Source organism: Spea bombifrons, chromosome 7, assembly GCF_027358695.1.
Source record: "Spea bombifrons isolate aSpeBom1 chromosome 7, aSpeBom1.2.pri, whole genome shotgun sequence".
NCBI classification, from domain to species: Eukaryota; Metazoa; Chordata; class Amphibia; order Anura; family Pelobatidae; genus Spea; species Spea bombifrons.
In genome coordinates, this window is record NC_071093.1 from 25,865,767 (window position 1) to 25,885,007 (window position 19,241).

At 38.8% G+C, this 19,241-nt stretch overlaps 1 protein-coding gene across 1 annotated transcript in view; it reads right to left on the bottom strand.

Moving 5' to 3' along the window:
- The window catches only part of ITGAV (integrin subunit alpha V), a 37,206-nt gene extending 21,807 nt beyond the window's left edge, over positions 1 to 15,399 (bottom strand). The window contains exons 1-11 of the mRNA XM_053470674.1: positions 15,153 to 15,399; positions 9,712 to 9,836; positions 8,734 to 8,825; positions 8,535 to 8,652; positions 8,344 to 8,405; positions 7,513 to 7,558; positions 6,794 to 6,919; positions 3,979 to 4,023; positions 2,589 to 2,632; positions 2,437 to 2,493; positions 1,842 to 1,894 (exon numbers count right to left, since the gene is read on the bottom strand). Coding sequence (XP_053326649.1) covers positions 1,842 to 1,894; positions 2,437 to 2,493; positions 2,589 to 2,632; positions 3,979 to 4,023; positions 6,794 to 6,919; positions 7,513 to 7,558; positions 8,344 to 8,405; positions 8,535 to 8,652; positions 8,734 to 8,825; positions 9,712 to 9,836; positions 15,153 to 15,304 — 920 coding nt within the window. The 5' untranslated portion in view covers positions 15,305 to 15,399. The remainder of the gene's footprint in view (positions 1 to 1,841; positions 1,895 to 2,436; positions 2,494 to 2,588; positions 2,633 to 3,978; positions 4,024 to 6,793; positions 6,920 to 7,512; positions 7,559 to 8,343; positions 8,406 to 8,534; positions 8,653 to 8,733; positions 8,826 to 9,711; positions 9,837 to 15,152) is intronic.
- Between the last annotated feature and the right edge of the window lie 3,842 nt (positions 15,400 to 19,241).

The window sequence follows — 19,241 nt, forward strand, 5'->3', positions numbered from 1 at the left end:
TGTGTGTGGGTATGTTAGTGTGTCAACATGTGTCTTTGGGTATAATAGTATGTGTGTGTGTCTGGCTGTGTTAGTTTATGTATCTGGGTATATGCCTGGGCGACTATGTTAGTGTGTGTGCATATGTGTTAGTGTCAAGTGTCTGTGTTTTAGCGCTGAGTGTATGGATGTGTGTTTTGAATCTCTAGATTTGTTGGTGTTGGATGAGTGTCTGGTGGTGTCTTTGTGTGCCCCTCCCGAGGTCAGGCTAACACAAATAGCTAATCAGCCAATCACATGGTAGCAACTCAATGCATTTAGGAATCTAGACGTGGTCAAGACAACTTCCTGAGGTTCAAACTGAGCATTAGAATGGGGAAGAAAGGGGATTTAAGTGACTTTGAACGTGGCACAACCATCTCTAGGGTTTACAAAGAATGGTCCAAAAAAGAGAAAATATCCGGTGAGCAGCAGTTGTGTGGACGAAAATGCCTTGTTGATGTCAGAGGAGAACGGGCAGACTGGTTTGAGATGACAGAAAGACAACAGTAACTCAAATAACCACTCATTACAACCAAGGTATGCAGAATACCATCTCAGAAAGCACAACATGTCGAACCTTGAAGCAGGTGGGCTACAGCAGCAGGAGACCACACTGGGTCCCATTCCTAAGAATGTCAGCTAAGAACAGGAAACTGAGGCTACAATTCACACAAGCTCACCAAAATTGGAGAAAGGAAGACTGGAAGAATGTTACCTGGTCGATTCCAGCTGCGACATTCAGATGGCAGGGTCAGACTTTGGTGTAAACAACATGAAAGCATGGATCCATCCATTCTTGGCACACTTTGGGCCCTTAGTACCAATTGAGCATCCTTTAAATGCGACAGCCTACCCGGGTATTGTTGCTGACCATGTCCATCCTTTTATGACCACAGTGTACACATCTTCTGATGCCTACTTCCAGCAGGATAACGCACAAAGACAACACAAAAGCATGGATCCATCCTGCCTTGTAACAGTTCAGGCTGGTGGTGGTGTAATGCTGTGTGGGACATTTTCTTGGCATACTTTGGGCCCCTTAGTACCAATTGAGCATGGTTTAAACGTGACAGCCTATCTCTGTCTAGTTGCTGACCATGCCCATCCCTTTAAGACCACAGTGTACCCATCTTCTGATGGCTACTTCCAGCAGGATAATGCACCATGTCACAAAGCTCACATCATCTCAGACTGGTTTCTTGAACATGACAATGAGTTCACTGTACTCCAATTCGCATCATGGATGTGCAACCGACAGATCTGCAGCAACTACGTGATGCCATCGTGTCCATATGGACCAAAATCTCTGAGGAATGTTTCTAGCACCTTGTAGAAAGTATGCCACGAAGAATGAAGGCAGTTTGAAAGGCAAAGGGGGGGTCCAACCCAGTACTAGCAAGGTGTATTTAATAAAGTGGCGAGTGAGTGTATGTATGTGTATGTATATATATATATACACACATACACATATACACATATATACACACATACACACACACACACACGTATACCTAGATGAAAGATTTTTCTTTAGCTAAATAAGTGTTCTGAACTGCAATGAAATGGACTTGTGTAATGTCACCGTAAATTACCATATTTTTATTAAATTAATTATTATTAGATAGTATTTCATTAAATGTGCGACAGGTGTTACAAACACAAGAAAAAAATAGTTTTTTTGCTTTGGTTTGAATTTTCAAACAAAAATATGAGGCACACAATGGTTTACGTAGGTTTTCCAGCAGAACATAATTCTGAACAAAACTCCTTTTACAAGCAATAAAAAGTTACATACTAAAGCAAAGAAGAACTATGCTTACCTGTCTCCATTGATATCTGTTGTGGCAACTGAATAACCGAAATATGCTGCCATCTAAATTGAAAGTAAGACTAAACTTAATGTATAGTATAATTATCAAATAAAACAATGAACTGAACTCTAAAAAACTGCAGAAGTCAAAAATCTTTTGCAAACAAAATAAATACAATTAGCATGAAAGGCGGTTATAAATGGTAGGAGGGTGCGCATTACAGAAATGACGGCAAGTGAAAAACATAACAACAAACTAGAAAAGGAGTTAAACTGGGTGGAAGTTGGAGTGACCATAGTAAGAAAAGAAGTAAACATTCATATGTTTACAACAGACGATGCTTTAGGTGGTTAAGTGCAATTAACAACAGCAGGTAAAGAAATGGAGAAAAGACAGGAGAGTATAGGGGGCAAACAGTAGGTGTAAATGATTTTATAGTAGACAATGACTTGGAATACAACATGGAAACATTTTAAACCAATCAATTTCATTTGTAGCGGGGATGTAGATTCTTCTGATCCTTGGGTTTTATTTTAAAAAATGCACAAAGGATATCCTTTTGTTGTGTTATTCTCCACAAATATTACAATAAACTTAAACTTACTTGTTCTCCAGTGAAATTGTACAGTGATGTCATTGCTTTTCCATCAAAAATGGATACCTGTATTAAAAGAAGGAAGAGATAAAAAAAAATTGCAAACTAAAAAACCATATATGCTATTACCAAATAATATGAAAATAATATGCTATTCTTACCATTCCTAATGTTTTTGCAGCTCTTGGAACACCAGACACAAAATCTGTATTGGTAATCAAATTAAAAAGAAAAAAAGAAAATCAGAGATTGTAAGTGAAATAATGTTTTTAGCTTGAGCTGTTCAGCTATTTTAATGCTATTTTGTATGTGTATTAGGAGATACATTAAGCTGTTCCTGCCACTGCAGACTACAGTTCATTTACAACGCTAATTGTATTTTGTTTGCAAAAGTTTTTTGACTTCTAATGCTTTTCAGAGTTTGGTTCATTGTTCTATTTCATAACTGTAGTATACATTGTATCAAGTTTACTCCTTCTAGAAATTCAGATGGCAGTACATGTTGGACTGTAATTTACGGTGGCTTTACCACCATGTCCCTGTATTAAAACGCCGCTAACGTTAGAAAAGTTTAGCTTTTGCTAAAGAGGCCAAGGTTACTTTCACAATGCAGAAAAAAGTGCAAGCTACTTTCTTAGACTGACTGGCATTTATAGACAGGGAGAAACATGCCTTCATCATAGAAATCTACAGGATCAGTGATACAGAAATATTGTCGATGGCACATTAATTTCCACTTAATAAAAACAAATATTTATTTCAGGTCTGTACAATGTTGATGGACATACTCTAAAGCTGATGGATGGAGACTGGCAAAAAGCCTTTTATTCTTCCTTTGCTCACAGCTTTCAACAAAAAGAGAGAACGAACGCGCAATTAACAAACAAGAATATAATTTTTTTTATCGCTGTCACTTGAAGAATGTACCCGGGCAAGCGCATATGACAAACTACATTGGCATCTTTGACCTTTAAGGCCCACATAGAAAACTTTTTTTTAGGGTCAGTTTCGAACAGCTTAAGTTTGTATTTTTTTTCTATAACAGGGGAAGGTTTACTAAAATATAACCAAGTAAATAAAATGTTTAATTTTAGATTAAAAATAAACATTTAAAATATTAATACTGGAAGTCATGTAGTTATGCTGTGGCTCGTATGTTCCACAGCTTTTGTATCCTGAATGTGAGAGATTCTATTATTTGTGGAATTAACATTCCATTTCAAGGACTATTATTGTTTGCAGGCGTTTAGTAGCCAAGATTTACTGACCAAATATAAAATTGCATCGTGTAGAAGAGACACCTCAACAAGGTTCAGAGACACTGAATCAAGGAGCTGGAGACCAAATCCACTACATCAAACTTGGTATTTCATATTATCAAGATGGTAAGAGGACAGCGTGCGCTGGAATTGTGAGACTGAAGGTTATTCTCAGGTCTATATATGTATTTTATGGCCCTTTTGTGCTTTTAAGTCACTGCTGAAAAATATATATCCTGAACTACATAGTATAACATGGTGCATAAAAAATATTTTATCAAATGTTATATACCTTCTATATTATCACCATTAAAATCTCCAACTGCGACAGAATATCCTGAAATAGAAAAATAAATAAAAATATATAAAGTGTTACAATATGTCAATTTAAATAACATCAATATCTAGTTCTATCCAAATGCAATATTTAGACTGGCTAAAGGAACAATTTAGTCACCAAAATTGCAGCTTATTTAAGGAAACAATTCACGTTATATGCACTTTGATGCATATGATAGCCGAGTGTCCCCTTTAAATTAGGGTTTTTCTCCCCTTTGCAAATTCGAAGGGGTTCATCAGAATCTAACCTTATAAATGTGCCTCTTTCCTCGCTCCCAATATCATAGCCTTACAGCAGATGTGTTTGCCAAACATTTCACCTGCTTTTGAAAAGAGCACACACCATATACTCACTGCCAGTCAGTTCTAGTGCTGACTCAAGCAAGAGTTTCCGGAAAGCTGATAAGCGTGCATGCATTCTTTACGGTAAAGGACATGTGAAAAACAAGCTCCTACAAGCAATCTGGACTATGTTTCCCTGGAAAGCAGTGGAGTATTGCAACACACATTTCATTTGGGTTTATGTTTAACTAAACTTCAAGCTAAACAATGTAGCTGATGAACCAAGAGAAGAATACAACTATTGGAAAATTTAATAAAAAATTCCCTGTTCAGTACATGACAATTGGATCAAAACAGGTCAGCATCTAAAAGATGTGTGGGATTAATGACTCAAACAGTGTAAGGCTGACAAGTGATAAAGCCAGACAAAGGCAGAATTTATTACTCATGCTGTGGAAATCCCCATGCTAGAATAAAGTAACATCTGAAAGCACACTTGTGCAAACAGTTTTGCAAATCTCTACAAAATCCCCATATTATACAGCAAGTACCGTATTTGCTCGATTATAAGACGAGGTTTTTTTCAGAGCAAATGCTCTGAAAAATACCCCTCGTCTTATAATCGGGGTCGTCTTCTAATCAGACCTCAAATAGAGGTCTGATTAGTAGACTAAGATCCAGATCCCCCGCACCGCTGCAGGGGACCTGGATCCTCCTGTCGTCGCCCCCCCCCCCTCCCCACACACTTACCGGTGCTTCCGGAGGTGAAGTTGGCAGCGGGGGTTTGTATGCGTCCGTCGCAAATACCTTCCCCGACTGTCAGAGATTAGAGTTCCAGAGTTCCTGATCTCTGACAGCCGGGGAAGGTATTTGCGACGGACGCATACAAACCCCCGCTGCCAACTCCACCTCCTTCCGGCTGCCGCGTAATGAGACGTCAACCCGCTGCCCCGGCAATGCAGCAGGAAATTGGAAGCACCGGTAAGTGTGTGTGTGTGTGTGTGTGTGTGTGTGTGTGTGTGCCTTTTAACCCCCACTTAGGGGGTTAAAAGGCATATTATGGGGCAGAGTGGCATATAGGGAGGTATAAGGCATTTCAGGAGGCAGAGTGGCGTTAAGGGGGCATTTAATAGAGCACTCTGCCTCCTGAAATGCCTTATACCTCCCTATATGCCACTCTGCCCCATAATATGCCTTTTAACCCCCTAAATGCCAGAGTGGCATATAGGGGTATAAGGCATTTCTGGAGGCAGAGTGCTCTATATAATGCCTTTTAACTCCCTTAATGCCACTCTGCCTCCTGGAATGCCTTATACCTCCCTATATGCCACTCTGCCCCATAATATGCATTTTAACCCCCTAAATGCCAGAATGGGATATAGGGGTATAAGGCATTTCTGGAGGCAGAGTGGCACATAGGGGGTCAAAAGGCATACCATGGGGCACAGTGGCATATAGAGGGTTAAAAGGCATATCATGGGCCACAGTGCCATATTGGTGCGGCAAGCCTGGGGGCAGATGTGCGTAACTGGGGGACAGGTTGGAAAATACAAGAAATAAAAACAAAAAAAAAATATTTTTCTCAATCATAGCTTTTATTAAAAAAAATAGTTTACATGAATTAACATTTACTGGTAAAACTTTTTTCCTTTAGGGTCGTCTTATATTCAGGCTTTTTCTTTTTTTCCTAAGTTAATATTCAGATTTTGGGGGGTCGTCTTATAATCAGGGTCGTCTTATAATCGAGCAAATACGGTATATAGAATGCAAAGTCAAATTAACAATGTCACCAATCCTACTGCCTATACAACTATTGGCTTATGGACAGACTGCTGATCCAGGATGCCCACAGTTTAAACACACAACATGAGTAATGTCTGGGTCTACCACCAGGTCAACAACGCTGTCTGAAAATATAGGTAATATGTCAACTTGGATGTCAACAAATGACTCCTCTCAGGTAGCCTGATCAGTAAAATCACCTCAGTTTAGCTAAGACCAGAACAGGGGGCCTCTACTTGGCTCAGTGCTAAAGCCAGCTGTAAGGTTTTACCTATGCTTATGTGCATTCTCAGTATTTAAACATGCATGCATGAGCACCGAACCAGCACTCCTGGCTGACCCGACAGATCTCAGGATGTCACAAGGCAAGTTACCAAGTGTTTCACACCAAAACCCTGCTAAGATTGCAGAAAGCCAGATGTAGTAAACAAGATTGAGCCGCACCACCCCTTTAATATCATCAAACAGTTCAGACATCAGAAAACCTTTAAAGAGAATATAACACAAATTTTAATGTGGCTTCATTAATAAAAAACAAAAAAGAAAGAACAGAAAATAAAATGATGGTGGTGCAAGTAAAACCACATATACCTTGGGTTTTCTTTTTTCCCTAGTGGCTCGTTTTCCCTGAAAGACCTAAACATATCCGTATCATTTTAGAAACCATAACACATCTAAATGTATTTTTTTAGAATTTCACATACCTAGGTAGCTGTCATCGTACTGGGGACTAGCTGGGCGCGTTGCCAATTGGTTGTCATAGATAATGCTGTATTTTCTTGGATTGTATTTATTCACAATGTCTTCGACTGGGTCAGAAATTAGTTGACCTGAAAAAGAAATATATTAATTATACTGTTACAGTGTCTTGCAGTTACACACTTCACTCTTTCTTCATTCTGGAGAATGAAGAGTCGGTAACAAGTAAAGAGTTAGAAAAACCACAAAAGTTGTGTGTCTGTGTGTATGCATGCATGTATGTGTAAGCGTGCGTTGTAAGATTGTGTGTGTATATGTACGTATGTAGGAGTAAATGTATGCTAGAGTGGCTGTGTGTGTATGTATTTGTTTGTATGTATACACAAGTGGAGCGCTGTCCCTGACCATCATCAAACCCCCACATTATAATTCATTCACATCCCCACCATCATTATCCCCCAATTCTGTGTAGGATGCAAAACATGTGTGTGAGCCCATAGCCTAGAAAGAACATTGCCAATGACTGATGTGCCAGACAGAAGGAGCATTATTGCAGTGTGTATGTGTTGTTTTTGCATGAATAAATTGCATTATAAATACACACATTGTAATGTCATACACAAAGACTACTTAAAATATGGTACCAAACAATGGTATCTTTACAGATTTATTTTATTAATGTATTAAATTGCTTTAAAATGACATGCAGTGTAATTTACAGTACCTTGCCAGTAAAAACTGCCTGGACCTCCAAGAAGAACTCTTTCTGCCTATGGGAAAGTAAAACACGTTAAACATAGGGAAACAATGCATTCTATTTAATATAAGACAGCAAAAGTATACAAAAAAAAGAAAAAAAACATATTTAACATGAAGCCTAACACTGTTTAAGTACTGCCACTTAAATTCTTAGAACACACAGCCTCCTTGAAATCACACTTTTTTCCTGTAATCCCGATTGATGCCTTTAGAGATCGCCTTGTTCAAAGAGCACATCGATTTTAATACTGAATGACATTTCTCACTGTAAATGTAATACAATTAAATTAGAAAGTAAAGATTGCAATGTTACTTATGAGATGCCGCCAAACTGTGTCTTCTTTGGAGGACACTAGAGCAATTTTTAGAAAGGCCTTGGAATTTTGACAAAGAAGCTTGTGCTCTAACAGTTACTTTCTATTAACACAGCATGCTTGCAGTCATTCACAAATCCTACCATGATAAGTTTTAGGAATGAAATCAACTGACGGCATCTTAATTACTGATTTGAGTGAAAACTAACATTCCTTGCAGGAACAATGCTGGGTTTTGTGCTGAATCTGGGCCCAGTCTCCATATTACCTTTCCAGAGCTGTGTGTCCTTTAAATTCAGATCACAGTAATGCATATGCCAACATGGAGCAGAGGGAAGTTACGAGGGGTTGGGCCTAGGGCAGTTCCCAACCTAAATATATCACTGGCATTAAACATCTTTAAATTTCAAAATTGTGTTTTTGTCATTTTAATTTATAGCTTAAATTCTAATATGTTAACAACAATATTCTAAACAAAATACCTTCGTAAAGTCAATGCTAAATCCACCTTGACAAAATCCTTGTTCCTGCGCATCATTTTTTGCTACAAAAAAGATATATTAGTTACAGAATTAATATTAAATCCAGTGACTTTCATAGCAAGAAAAACACGATTTGTGCGAGAATTAAACTGATAGAACTACTTAAAGAAAAGGCAATGTTAGATACATACTACTGGATCTGCAGGGGGCATATTCCACTACCCTATCGCCGTCCTGTAAGAAGCATGTTCCGACAGGCTCTCTTTCTTGTTTTACTTCTGTCCTCCAGTGATAAAGTGGTGCACAAGCCTGTGAAAGCCAGAAATATATAGCAATGTAAATAAATACTATTCTAACAGTATTTTTGAAAAAACCCCAAAACATACTTACTAATATTTTATTCTGTTTTGACCGTATGGATGCCCCAAACCACTGATGTGACTTGAACTCTATAGGATCATCTTGGCTATAATATCGGTTTCCTAAGATAAAAGTAAAACAGTCTTTTTTTTGGCAATAATTGGCTGCGCATGTTAAACAATTATATACATAATCACACACACACACACACACTAAACCTATACAAATTCCCTTTAATCCTTTATTATAAAATTATTGTTCTGTCCCAATACATACTTTCCATGTGTCCCCCCCCCCCTAAAAAGGACAAAAACACTGTGAAGCTCAAATGTCTGCTATGAAGTGGCCCTTTTTTTCAGGACCTCTGAATCTTAGGTATCCTAAAACATGATAAATCATAATAGTAACAATAAAGTGCAGCTGCGTGCCTCAGCACTGACTTGGGCCCAACATCTGGCTCGTTCTAGATTGCAGACGATCTAGGTTAGTGTTTAGGTTTGTATCAGCTTGTACAACACACCACCTACCTACCCTACTTAGGCTATGGAGCTCCTAACTAGTTACACTGGGTCTTCTTTGCTGTTGGGCTAGCATAACAAGATTGGCCTAAGTTAGGCCAATCACGTAAACCGTTTGGGCTGTAACTTAAAACTTTCCCAAAATGATTGACCTGTCCCATGTCCATACCATGAGAATGTGGTAACACAAGACAGAATCATATGTATACATGTATGTATTTATATCCATTCCTCCATACATACCCAACCATGTAGGAAATGAGAAATACAGAAACCAAGGTTGAAACCATACAGACCCTAAAAGTGTCTCTCTTTGGCCATTTAACATCTTGGGTGGTATGAATAAATGACTGTTAATAAAAGATATGATCAATCCTGAATTCAGCATGTAATCTATTTGTGTCCCTGCTGTTTCAAGGATATTGTAAAAGTGATGCATGTATTTGCTAGTGTATTATAGAGGAACTATACAGAACATATAAAGACTTACCAGTTGAGTCAAAAACAATGGGCTGGCACTTCAAATTTTTCCAGTCACATTTAAGTACTTCTCCGCCTTCATTAATGCCAGGCTGGCTGGTGTTTGCTTTTGGAGCCCCAATCAGCAAGAATGACCTATGCATAAAGGATAGAATACGTAAACTAAGAAAATAATACCACTAGCAAAGCAGAAAATGCTTAAAACGGAGACTTATACAAGGTCATTAACAGAGGGTAAGAGGTTTAGATGTATGGAAGTTTTACCTTAGTAAGAGGATGGTCGATAAGTAGGACAGTCCCCAGCACACATGGATACAGTGAGGGTACTTAAACATGCGTGGTATGGGCATATGGACATCCTAAATCTAAGTCAAGACTTAGAGTTAGTCAAGACTTAGGACTGATTAAAGTTTAAGTCTTTATATCGAGAAAACCATTCGGACTAGATGGGCTGAATTGTTCTCATCTATTGTCATATCCTATGTTTATATATTTCCAACAGAAGGTTCAAACAAATTGTAGTGATTTACAAAAGGTCTCGAATGTAAGGCATGTCTTTTCACAAGTGACACAGAAGTACACAATGCGGTAGATATTACTATTGGAAGAAGCCAAATGACTAATGATTTATTTAAATCAGAAGAAAAGAGAATGTGGCTGTGCAGTTTAATGTTGATAAATGTAAAATAATGCACTTAGGACATAGGAATAAAGGGTGCTCTGCTGTTGACAACTAAAAAAAGGGATTTGGGAATAATTACTTCAGAGGACTTAACGGGGTGGTTTAATGCTCCAGACTGCCTCACCAAAGAAGAATGCATAATACAATATCTTCTTTAACATTTTATACATTCGCCATGCCAGTGATAGTGGTATATATATATATATATATATATATATATATATATATATATATATATATATATATATATATATATATATATATATATATATATATCACATGTCACAGCTTGTGCATGACAAATAGCGGAGGGGTTCTGCATAATCTTCATGTGCATTTTACAAACGGGACACAACATAAAATATTATATCAATGCAATGGCTGAAGGGTACTTTAACACCTTCGTGACCAGACTGTTTTTCAAATTTTGTACCCTTCGTGACAATGGCTATTTTACAATTTCTGTGGTGTTTGTTTTTATCTGTAATTTTCATCTCTCTCGTTTAGTGTACCCATGCAAATTTTATATTTTTTTCAGGACAAGAAGGGCTTTCTTTAGACACCATCATTTTGATCATATCATATTAAAAAATAATAATAAAATATGACTTATTTGAACCCCCTTTACTCATCTACAAAAGCTAAATTGATTTCTAGCGGGGGCACATGGTGTTTGGGCTTCTATTTTTATATATATATAAACTAGGTGGCGACATCACAGGAGTCTATTTTTTTTATACTTTATTACATTCTTAGTTATCATTAAACTATTTTTATTGGTTTTTTTTTATTTTTATGTTTTGTATTATAAAGATTATAAGATAGGACCAAGGACCAAATAAACGTAGAGCTTTGGAGAGCTGAAAAAATAGATGGGCAAGGTGGTTCTTAGATGTTGTCAAATTCTATGTTCCTACATTTCTAAGAAGTTATCTTTTATTTACTGTATATATTGCCAACAATTTACACATTGCTTCTTATAGTACATACATTCAAAGGGTATGATACAACTAAAATGGATGGACTAAAGCAAATTGTTACATTAGGTAAAGAGGGCTCCTCATGCAAGGTTACAATGAAAATGTTGCTTACAGGCATTACAGGAAATGCAGTACTTTTGAGTGTATATATATATATATATATATATATATATATATATATAATAAAACAAGAAAATCCTTTCTCACCAAGCATCGATGCAGTAAATACCAGTTTGACTGCTTAGTAAAGATATCACCTACAAAAACAGGTCCAAGCAGCATTCTGCCACAGGCCACATATTTCACTAATTCATCAAAACCAAAGCAGACATCAAGACATGTTATATCATGCAATAAATGTCCACAGGCCAACACAGCACATTTCTGATCACTTTTAGTTTAAAGAATATCTGACACTCAATAAAGTCTTATTATTCCTTTTTGTATAAAACATTCATGCGTTCAGATGAGCAGTCATTTGTATCATGTGTGAGATATATAAATACATATACATGCATTCAAATATAGACATGATTTCCATTAACCTTTCTATTGCTAACTGGAAACTTATATCTCATAGATGGTAAAACATCCTGGTATTTTTCCATTTTTGTATGCTCACATTGTGTCTTAACTTGACACAATCTGCATTGCTACTAGCTGATTTTAATGACCAATGTCCATGTTCTTCCAACTACAAATGTATCTCCTCTATAAAGCAAAAAACATACCAGCTCTGAAACAGAGTTGTAAGTCTTAAGCCTAAAGCTACACTTAATAATTGTATAGCGTCAATGGATTCATGTCCCATTGGAGGTAGCGATGATTAGCTTAATAACTAACATGTAAACTTTAATGTTACAAAGCCAGAAATACTTAAACTATAGAATTGACACTGATGTCACATAGGACAGAAGTGGACACAGAGTTAGAACATCTGCTGGGGTAAAGATGGAGTCTCACAGCAGCATCAGATTTCAAGGGGAAAAAGAATTCCAACTTTAAAGAAATATTTGCATAAATTAGGCAGAACTATTTCACCAATATCTTCTATAGACTCCTAAATAAAATGAAATTAATTTAGACACCACCACACCATGGCTTCAGGGGACTGTCATTGCTTGACTGTTATTGATTACAAAAGTATCATTGCTTGCTTCAAGGACAGACATTTTCAATTGTGACAGAAAAATGCTTTATTAACACAGACATCCATAAAATAATAAACCGACAGAAAGTCTATCACTGCCATTTTTACCTTTTAGTACAGAGATCCCTTTTTGTAGATTATTCTGATTTACAGTATGTTAATAACAAAGCTGGACAGCAACAGTGTGCAATGGCTGCATCACTAGTGCTTGTTGGGTGACACTTGGGCCAAGGCCAATGGCAATAAGACTGAGCCATATATTTCAAACACTATAATGGCAGCTTATCTACAATATACACTAATAGCAGAATTTGGGGCAGCTCACTTGCACAACCTACTCCTGTCAATGGTGCCAATAACTGTGACAGAACAATTTCCCATATATATATTTGTGGTTTGGTTTTTCCCCACACAGCACAGGGAAAAATATGACTAAATCCTGAGGAATAATAAACACCTTCAATAACACATTGAGCAAAACTAGAGACCAATATGTTGCAGTCCAGTGTTTTATAACCATAACAATATTTTGTGTTTGACATTTAACCCCTTCAATTCCAGGGGTTTTTGGTACCTCAAAGCCCGGAGCAATTTTGCCATTTTTGCGCTATGTCAGTCCAGCGATTATTCACTTTTCCTGTGAATAGTGTAGCCATGTAAACTATATATTGTTTTTTCAAGGAAAGATAGAGATAGGTAAAGCGACAGAAAATTCCATCCAAATTTATCAATTCAGGTGTCTTGATTTCAGAAATACCTAATTTATATAAAATTTTCATACTTTTCCAGCACATAAAGCCAACATACTATAAGGTGTACATTACTTTATACAAAGCCGTAAAATTTTTACATTAGGTATGATGGGAATGTAACTCTAATTTTAAACAAATAAAACAAAAACACCCACAAAAGGTATATATTTCTGTAAAGCAGACAACCCAGGCTATCCTATCAGGGGTATTTGGGCACTCTACATGCAGGTATTTTGCCACCAATCACTGTCAAAGGTGGCCACAGAAATTAGTTCCTGCGCTTTTTTCAACAACGCGTCTTAGTATTTTGTAGTATTCTTAGGATATTTTGCACACGGTATATGTTATGGCAGAGAAATCCAGCCTAAATTGTTCAGCCGCCTCTCCTGATTACGGAAATACCCCACATGCCTAGTTTTTTTGTGGTTTTCTGGACATTACAGGGCATAAGTTGTAACGTGCCGGCATACTGGATCACTGATTACGGAAATACCCCACACGCATATGTTTTTTATGCATATGGTTATTTATGGGTTTTTTTTTTATTTGCAGGGAAAAAAACTTACGGAATTGTGCCAATTGAAAATACCCCCCTGTGGCTCACCCCAAAAAAAAAAAGAAAAAAAAAAAGAAGTATAACGGAAATTTAATAATCTACCTTGGTGTGGTAGATCATGAAGCACTCATGGATGCAGAGTCCTGGCAAAGAGGGACAGGAAGGGCAGTGGTACCTGGAGTCCTTCCTAATACCCTTTTTGTAACAGACTCTGCATCTTTTCTGAGGCTTCTGTTTGGCACCAGTGGTGGGGATTGAAGAAGAAAAATGCCTGCCGGTAAAACGCAGGACATTCCCATCCTGCACATTAGGGATTGGCTGCTCAAAGAGGATTTTGAGCTGGTGACGTCACCTGGAAGGGAAAGCCCGATCGCGTTATCGGGCATTTCTATCTGTAACAGTTTTCCGGCTTCGCGCCGGAAGCTGTTACAGGAGATCGGGCAGCAGAAAGCCAGCGATGCCGGCTTCTGCTGCCAGGGGGGAGTCCAGGCTGTCAAACGACAGCCTGGTCTCCAGTGCAGCGGCAGGGATGTGTCCCTGACGCTGCACGAAGGACTAGACGTACCGGTACGTCCATAGGGGTTTCTTAGTGGGCGTTTTTTGGACGTCCCAGTACGTCTATAGGGGATTGAAGGGGTTAATAATATAACTTGTACAGACTCTCCAAAAGTGATAGATTTGGAGAGAATGAGTATATTTTTTGTGTATTGAGGCAGTTTATTAAACTCGTTTAACTCGCCATAACAATAAGTGGACCATTTAATTGGTTTGCATAGTGATAGGAACACTTTTTAAACTTGTAACCCCCAAATGTGGCCACCTTTTTAAGCTGTTTATGTCCTATGAAAAAGCATTACAAAACAGCCATGTTTTATGGTCTTCATGGTCCATTTTAGAATATAATTATATATAACCATGGTACTTGTTTTGGAAATCAAACCTACAAAAAAGAAACCTGTTTTGATCTCAATACAATACATACATTATTAATGACATTGTCTTTGCCATAATTGTTAAAATACAGCTTTATGCCACTCCTCAGTATTTTGCATTTAAAAAACAATGATATTTTAAAAGTGAGCACAAAAAAAAAAAACTATGCACAGTATCAAATGTTAAGGGATGCTTATTATTAACATGTGAGAGAGAACCGTGCTGGATAGGCGTTATTAACAGAAAATCACCGAAAAATCCCATGAATCACAGGCTGGAAGGCCTTAGACATAATGGTTTAAATAAACAAGCGCCCCCCACACACACACACACACACAAAAAAGGCTAATTAAATCAGAACGTGTTTACAGAACATATCCGAACCTACAGGGACTTACGTAGAAGTATCAGGCGTGAAAAAGTCTACAGCAAAACCGAAGTAACTTCCTTCGCTACCCGACTGAACAAAGGGGTTATCCACATCCAGATTGAAACAAGAAGTCAAACCCAAACCCGTAAATAGTAGCCCCAGAACAACGGCGGCGGCCATAGCGTTATTAACGTGAAATAGCCCTCGGTTCTCCGCTGGTGAGTTTATGTTTGGCCGTGTCTCCTATTCCGTGTGACCCATATGTCAGGACTTGCTTTTCGTTTGCTGTAGCGGGTGTTGGAAATGACTGGAAAGTGGTGTCGGGCTGAAGAATGTTAGTGCTTGTAACTAATGTGCTGATCCCATAGAATGATGAGGGCTGTAAACTTCCGCATGACTCACAGAGGGGCGGAAGACTGGAGACGGGATTCGGAGCCTCAGCTATGTGAGCAAAGCCTGATGTGTCGGAATGGGAGGCGGAGAATGTCAGCTCACACTGGATGCCAGTCCTTTTACAGTATTCTTTCTCGGTCTTACCCTTTTTCCCTTGCAGTTACTTAATATGCAGTCCATAAGAGATTGATGAGGTCTGATAGCAAAATGACATGAACATAAAGAGTAGAAAATCCTATACATATCTGAGAGATTTAGGTTAAATATGAATTGAACGTGGTTTGGATTTATTTCGGTTTGTAAATGTATTTAATACATAAAGTGTAGCTTTTTATGGTATGTAATTAATACCTTAATATACTATATAATGTATACACTTGCATGCCAGAGGTGTCATGTGAGAGGAGATATACCAAAATCCTCTTTGATAGGTGTGTTTCAGCGTATTTTATTTTTTCCTGGAATATGGAATTTTATATGGAATTATACAGTTTGTATTCTACAGGGTCTGGGAGCATCGGTGAATATTGCAAACATTGTGGATCAATGGTTTTTCTAAAAATGTGGTTTTAAATCCATTGCTTCACTATTTATTATGAAGGGCCATCACAAGCAAGCAGAGACATATGCCTTAGGCCTCACCCAGGCCTGTGCCTCCAGCCGCCTCCTCCACTGTTACCATGCTTACTGCGGAGTTCCAGGATATTACATAATATCCCAACACTCTATGACTTAAAGGCACAGATTTAAAGCATTTTACGGAGGCTAGAGCCAGCACAGCCTCCATAACTTATGAGCTTGTTGACCCTGGACTCCCCCACCTTAGTTGTTCTAGGTGTCACTGCCAGCAGGTTTCACCAGTGAGAATGGTTGAGCTGGCCTTGCGTAATTCACAATGGAGAAATCTTACTGATTTAACTATAGCGTTTTCTAAAACAGAAGCTCACTGTGGCAGGGCTTTCATAATGTATAGGAGCTGAAACACATCTCTTCTGTGAACTCTGCATTTAGTGAATAGTCTCCCATACCAACTACTAGTCAATATACACTACGCTAAAATTATTTTAGAAACAAAAATAGGATGCAGCTATGGTATAACAGCTGCATAAAATACTTGAGACTACGAGTGGTGCCGAATTGCAGATAAAACAGAAACATTAAAGAGACCTAACTCATCTCCTGCTGCTTTTGCCTGTGTGGTATACTCAATGCCAATCAGCTCCTGCAAGGATTCCTGGGAGGATCTGATTAACCCACCCGTTCTGTACTTGTGCAGAAGGTTTTCCCACTGATTTCAATAAGAGGGCTTTCCTGCTACTAATTGGCTGCTTCAAGCATGAAGAACATGGAGATGTAGAGCTGCAGCTTCTTACAGTAAGTCCCCTTAACAGACTGAAGAATACAATGTACTTTAATATGTATTCTTCATTGGTGTTGCTACCAGGGCTGTAACAATCATGGTTGCAGGGGTCGCAACTGCAGCCAGGCCTGACATTCTGGGCAACTCGCAGCTGATTCACCATGCAAGAAATGACATCACATCCACTTTCTGCATGCTGGATCAGTCTGCACAGAGCAAGAGAGACAAACCACTACTGCAGGGAAGTGGTGTAGGCAGGGACACAGGCAGGCTGTTTGGTGGCAAAGATGGTACAGACAAGCTGTGGGCACTGACCAGTTGTTTGGGACAAACATGTAGCAGACAAACTGGGGGCACAGACAATTTGGGGACAAAGATGTCACAGACAATCCATGGACAAAGATGGCAATTATAAGCTGTTGGGGTAAAATATGTCACCCACAAAATGTTAGGGGGCAAAGCTGGCCCTGTGGGACATGTTGCTTGGTGAAGTTGAGTGGCCTCAGGCAATTTTTGCACCGTGGCCCTATGGTTTCTAGTTACGTCTTTGCGTTGTTAGCTGTAATTTGTTTATGTGAACAACAAAGATTAAAGTCTGCAACTAAAAATGAAAATGTTCCACAGAACTTGTGTTCAGCATAGCTTGTGATCTCCCAATTGGTGGAGAACTACAGTATTTGCTTGATTGTAAGACTACACTGATTATAAGATGACTCCCCAAAATTTGAATATTACCGTATTTGCTCGATTATAAGACAAGGTTTTTTCCAGAGCAAATGCTCTGAAAAATACCCCTCGTCTTATAATCGGGGTCGTCTTCTCAGACCCCCCAAAAAATGTCTGCTGGGGCCATGCTGCTTACCGGTCGCGAGCAGCGTCTCTTCTGTTAGAAGCAGGAGGACAGGAAGCTTGCAGCGTCCTCACAGAGCTCTATCTCCCCCTCCCTCCTCTGGGGGCGGGGCCAGAGAAGTTGCTCTACAGCCGGTCCCCTGCAGAAGTCTTCGAGTGAGAGATCTGCAGTTCAGGTAAGGGGGTGGGGGAGGGTTTTTGGGTAAGTATGTGTGATTAATGTGTGTTTAATGTGTGAAGTATGTGTGATTAATGGAATGAATGAGTATTTAAATGTGTTTGTGTGTGATAGCATGGATGTGTAAGGGGGGTGGGGGTTGTAGCATGGCATAGGGAGGCTGTAATCCCACTACTATCATCCCCAGGTTCCAGCATGTACTGGCTGCCTTGGCTTGATAGGAGTGTGATTGCTGTTAGCAGTTTGATATATATATCAAACTGCTAACAGCAATCACACTCCTATCAAGCCAAGGCAGCCAGTACATGCTGGGTTAAAAGGCATATCATGGGGCTGAGTGGCATATAGGGGGTTAAAATGCATTTCTGGACCTCCAGAAATGCATTTTAACCCCCTATATGCCACTCAGCCCCATGATATGCCTATATACCTCCAGAAATGCATTTTAACCCCCTATATGCCACTCAGCCCCATGATATGCCTTTTAACCCCCTATATGCCAGAGTGGCATATAGGGGTATAAGGCATATCATGGGGCAGAGTGGCAAATAGGGGGGTATAAAGCATTTCTGGGGGCAGAGTGGCATAACTGGGGGGGGCAGGTTGGCAAATAAAAGGAAATTTAAAAAATATATTTTTCTCAATCATAGCTTTTATTAAACATGAAAAAATAATTTACATGAATTAATATTTACTGGTAAAACTTTTTTCCTATAGGGTCGTCTTATATTCAGGCTTTTTGTTTTTTTCCTAAATTAATATTTAGATTTTGGGGGGTCGTCTTATAATCGGGGTCGTCTTATAATCGAGCAAATACGGTAATTTAGAAGAAAAAGCCTGAATTTAAGACTACACTATAGGAAAAAAGTTTTTTTTTTAGTAAATATTAATTCAAATGCGAACTATTTTTCAGATTTAACAAAAACCATAATGCATTTTTTGTTTTTATTTCCTTTTATATGCCAACCTGCCCCCAGTTATGCACATCTGCCCCATGGCTTGCTACTCTGCCCCCCAGAGTTGCCTTATACCTCCCTATATGCCACTCTGCCCCCCGATATGCCTTATACCCCTATATGCCACTCTGCCCCCCAGATATGCCTTATACCCCTTATATGTCACTCTGCCCCCCAGATATGCCTTATACCCCTTATATGTCACTCTGCCCCCCAGATATGCCTTATACCCCTTATATGCCAATCTGCCCACTGATATGCTTTATACCCAGATATGCCTTATACCACCTATTTGCCACTCTGCCTCCCTGATATGCCTTATACCCCCTAACTACCACTCCACCCCCCAGATATGCCTTATAGCCCCCTATTTCTTCGCGC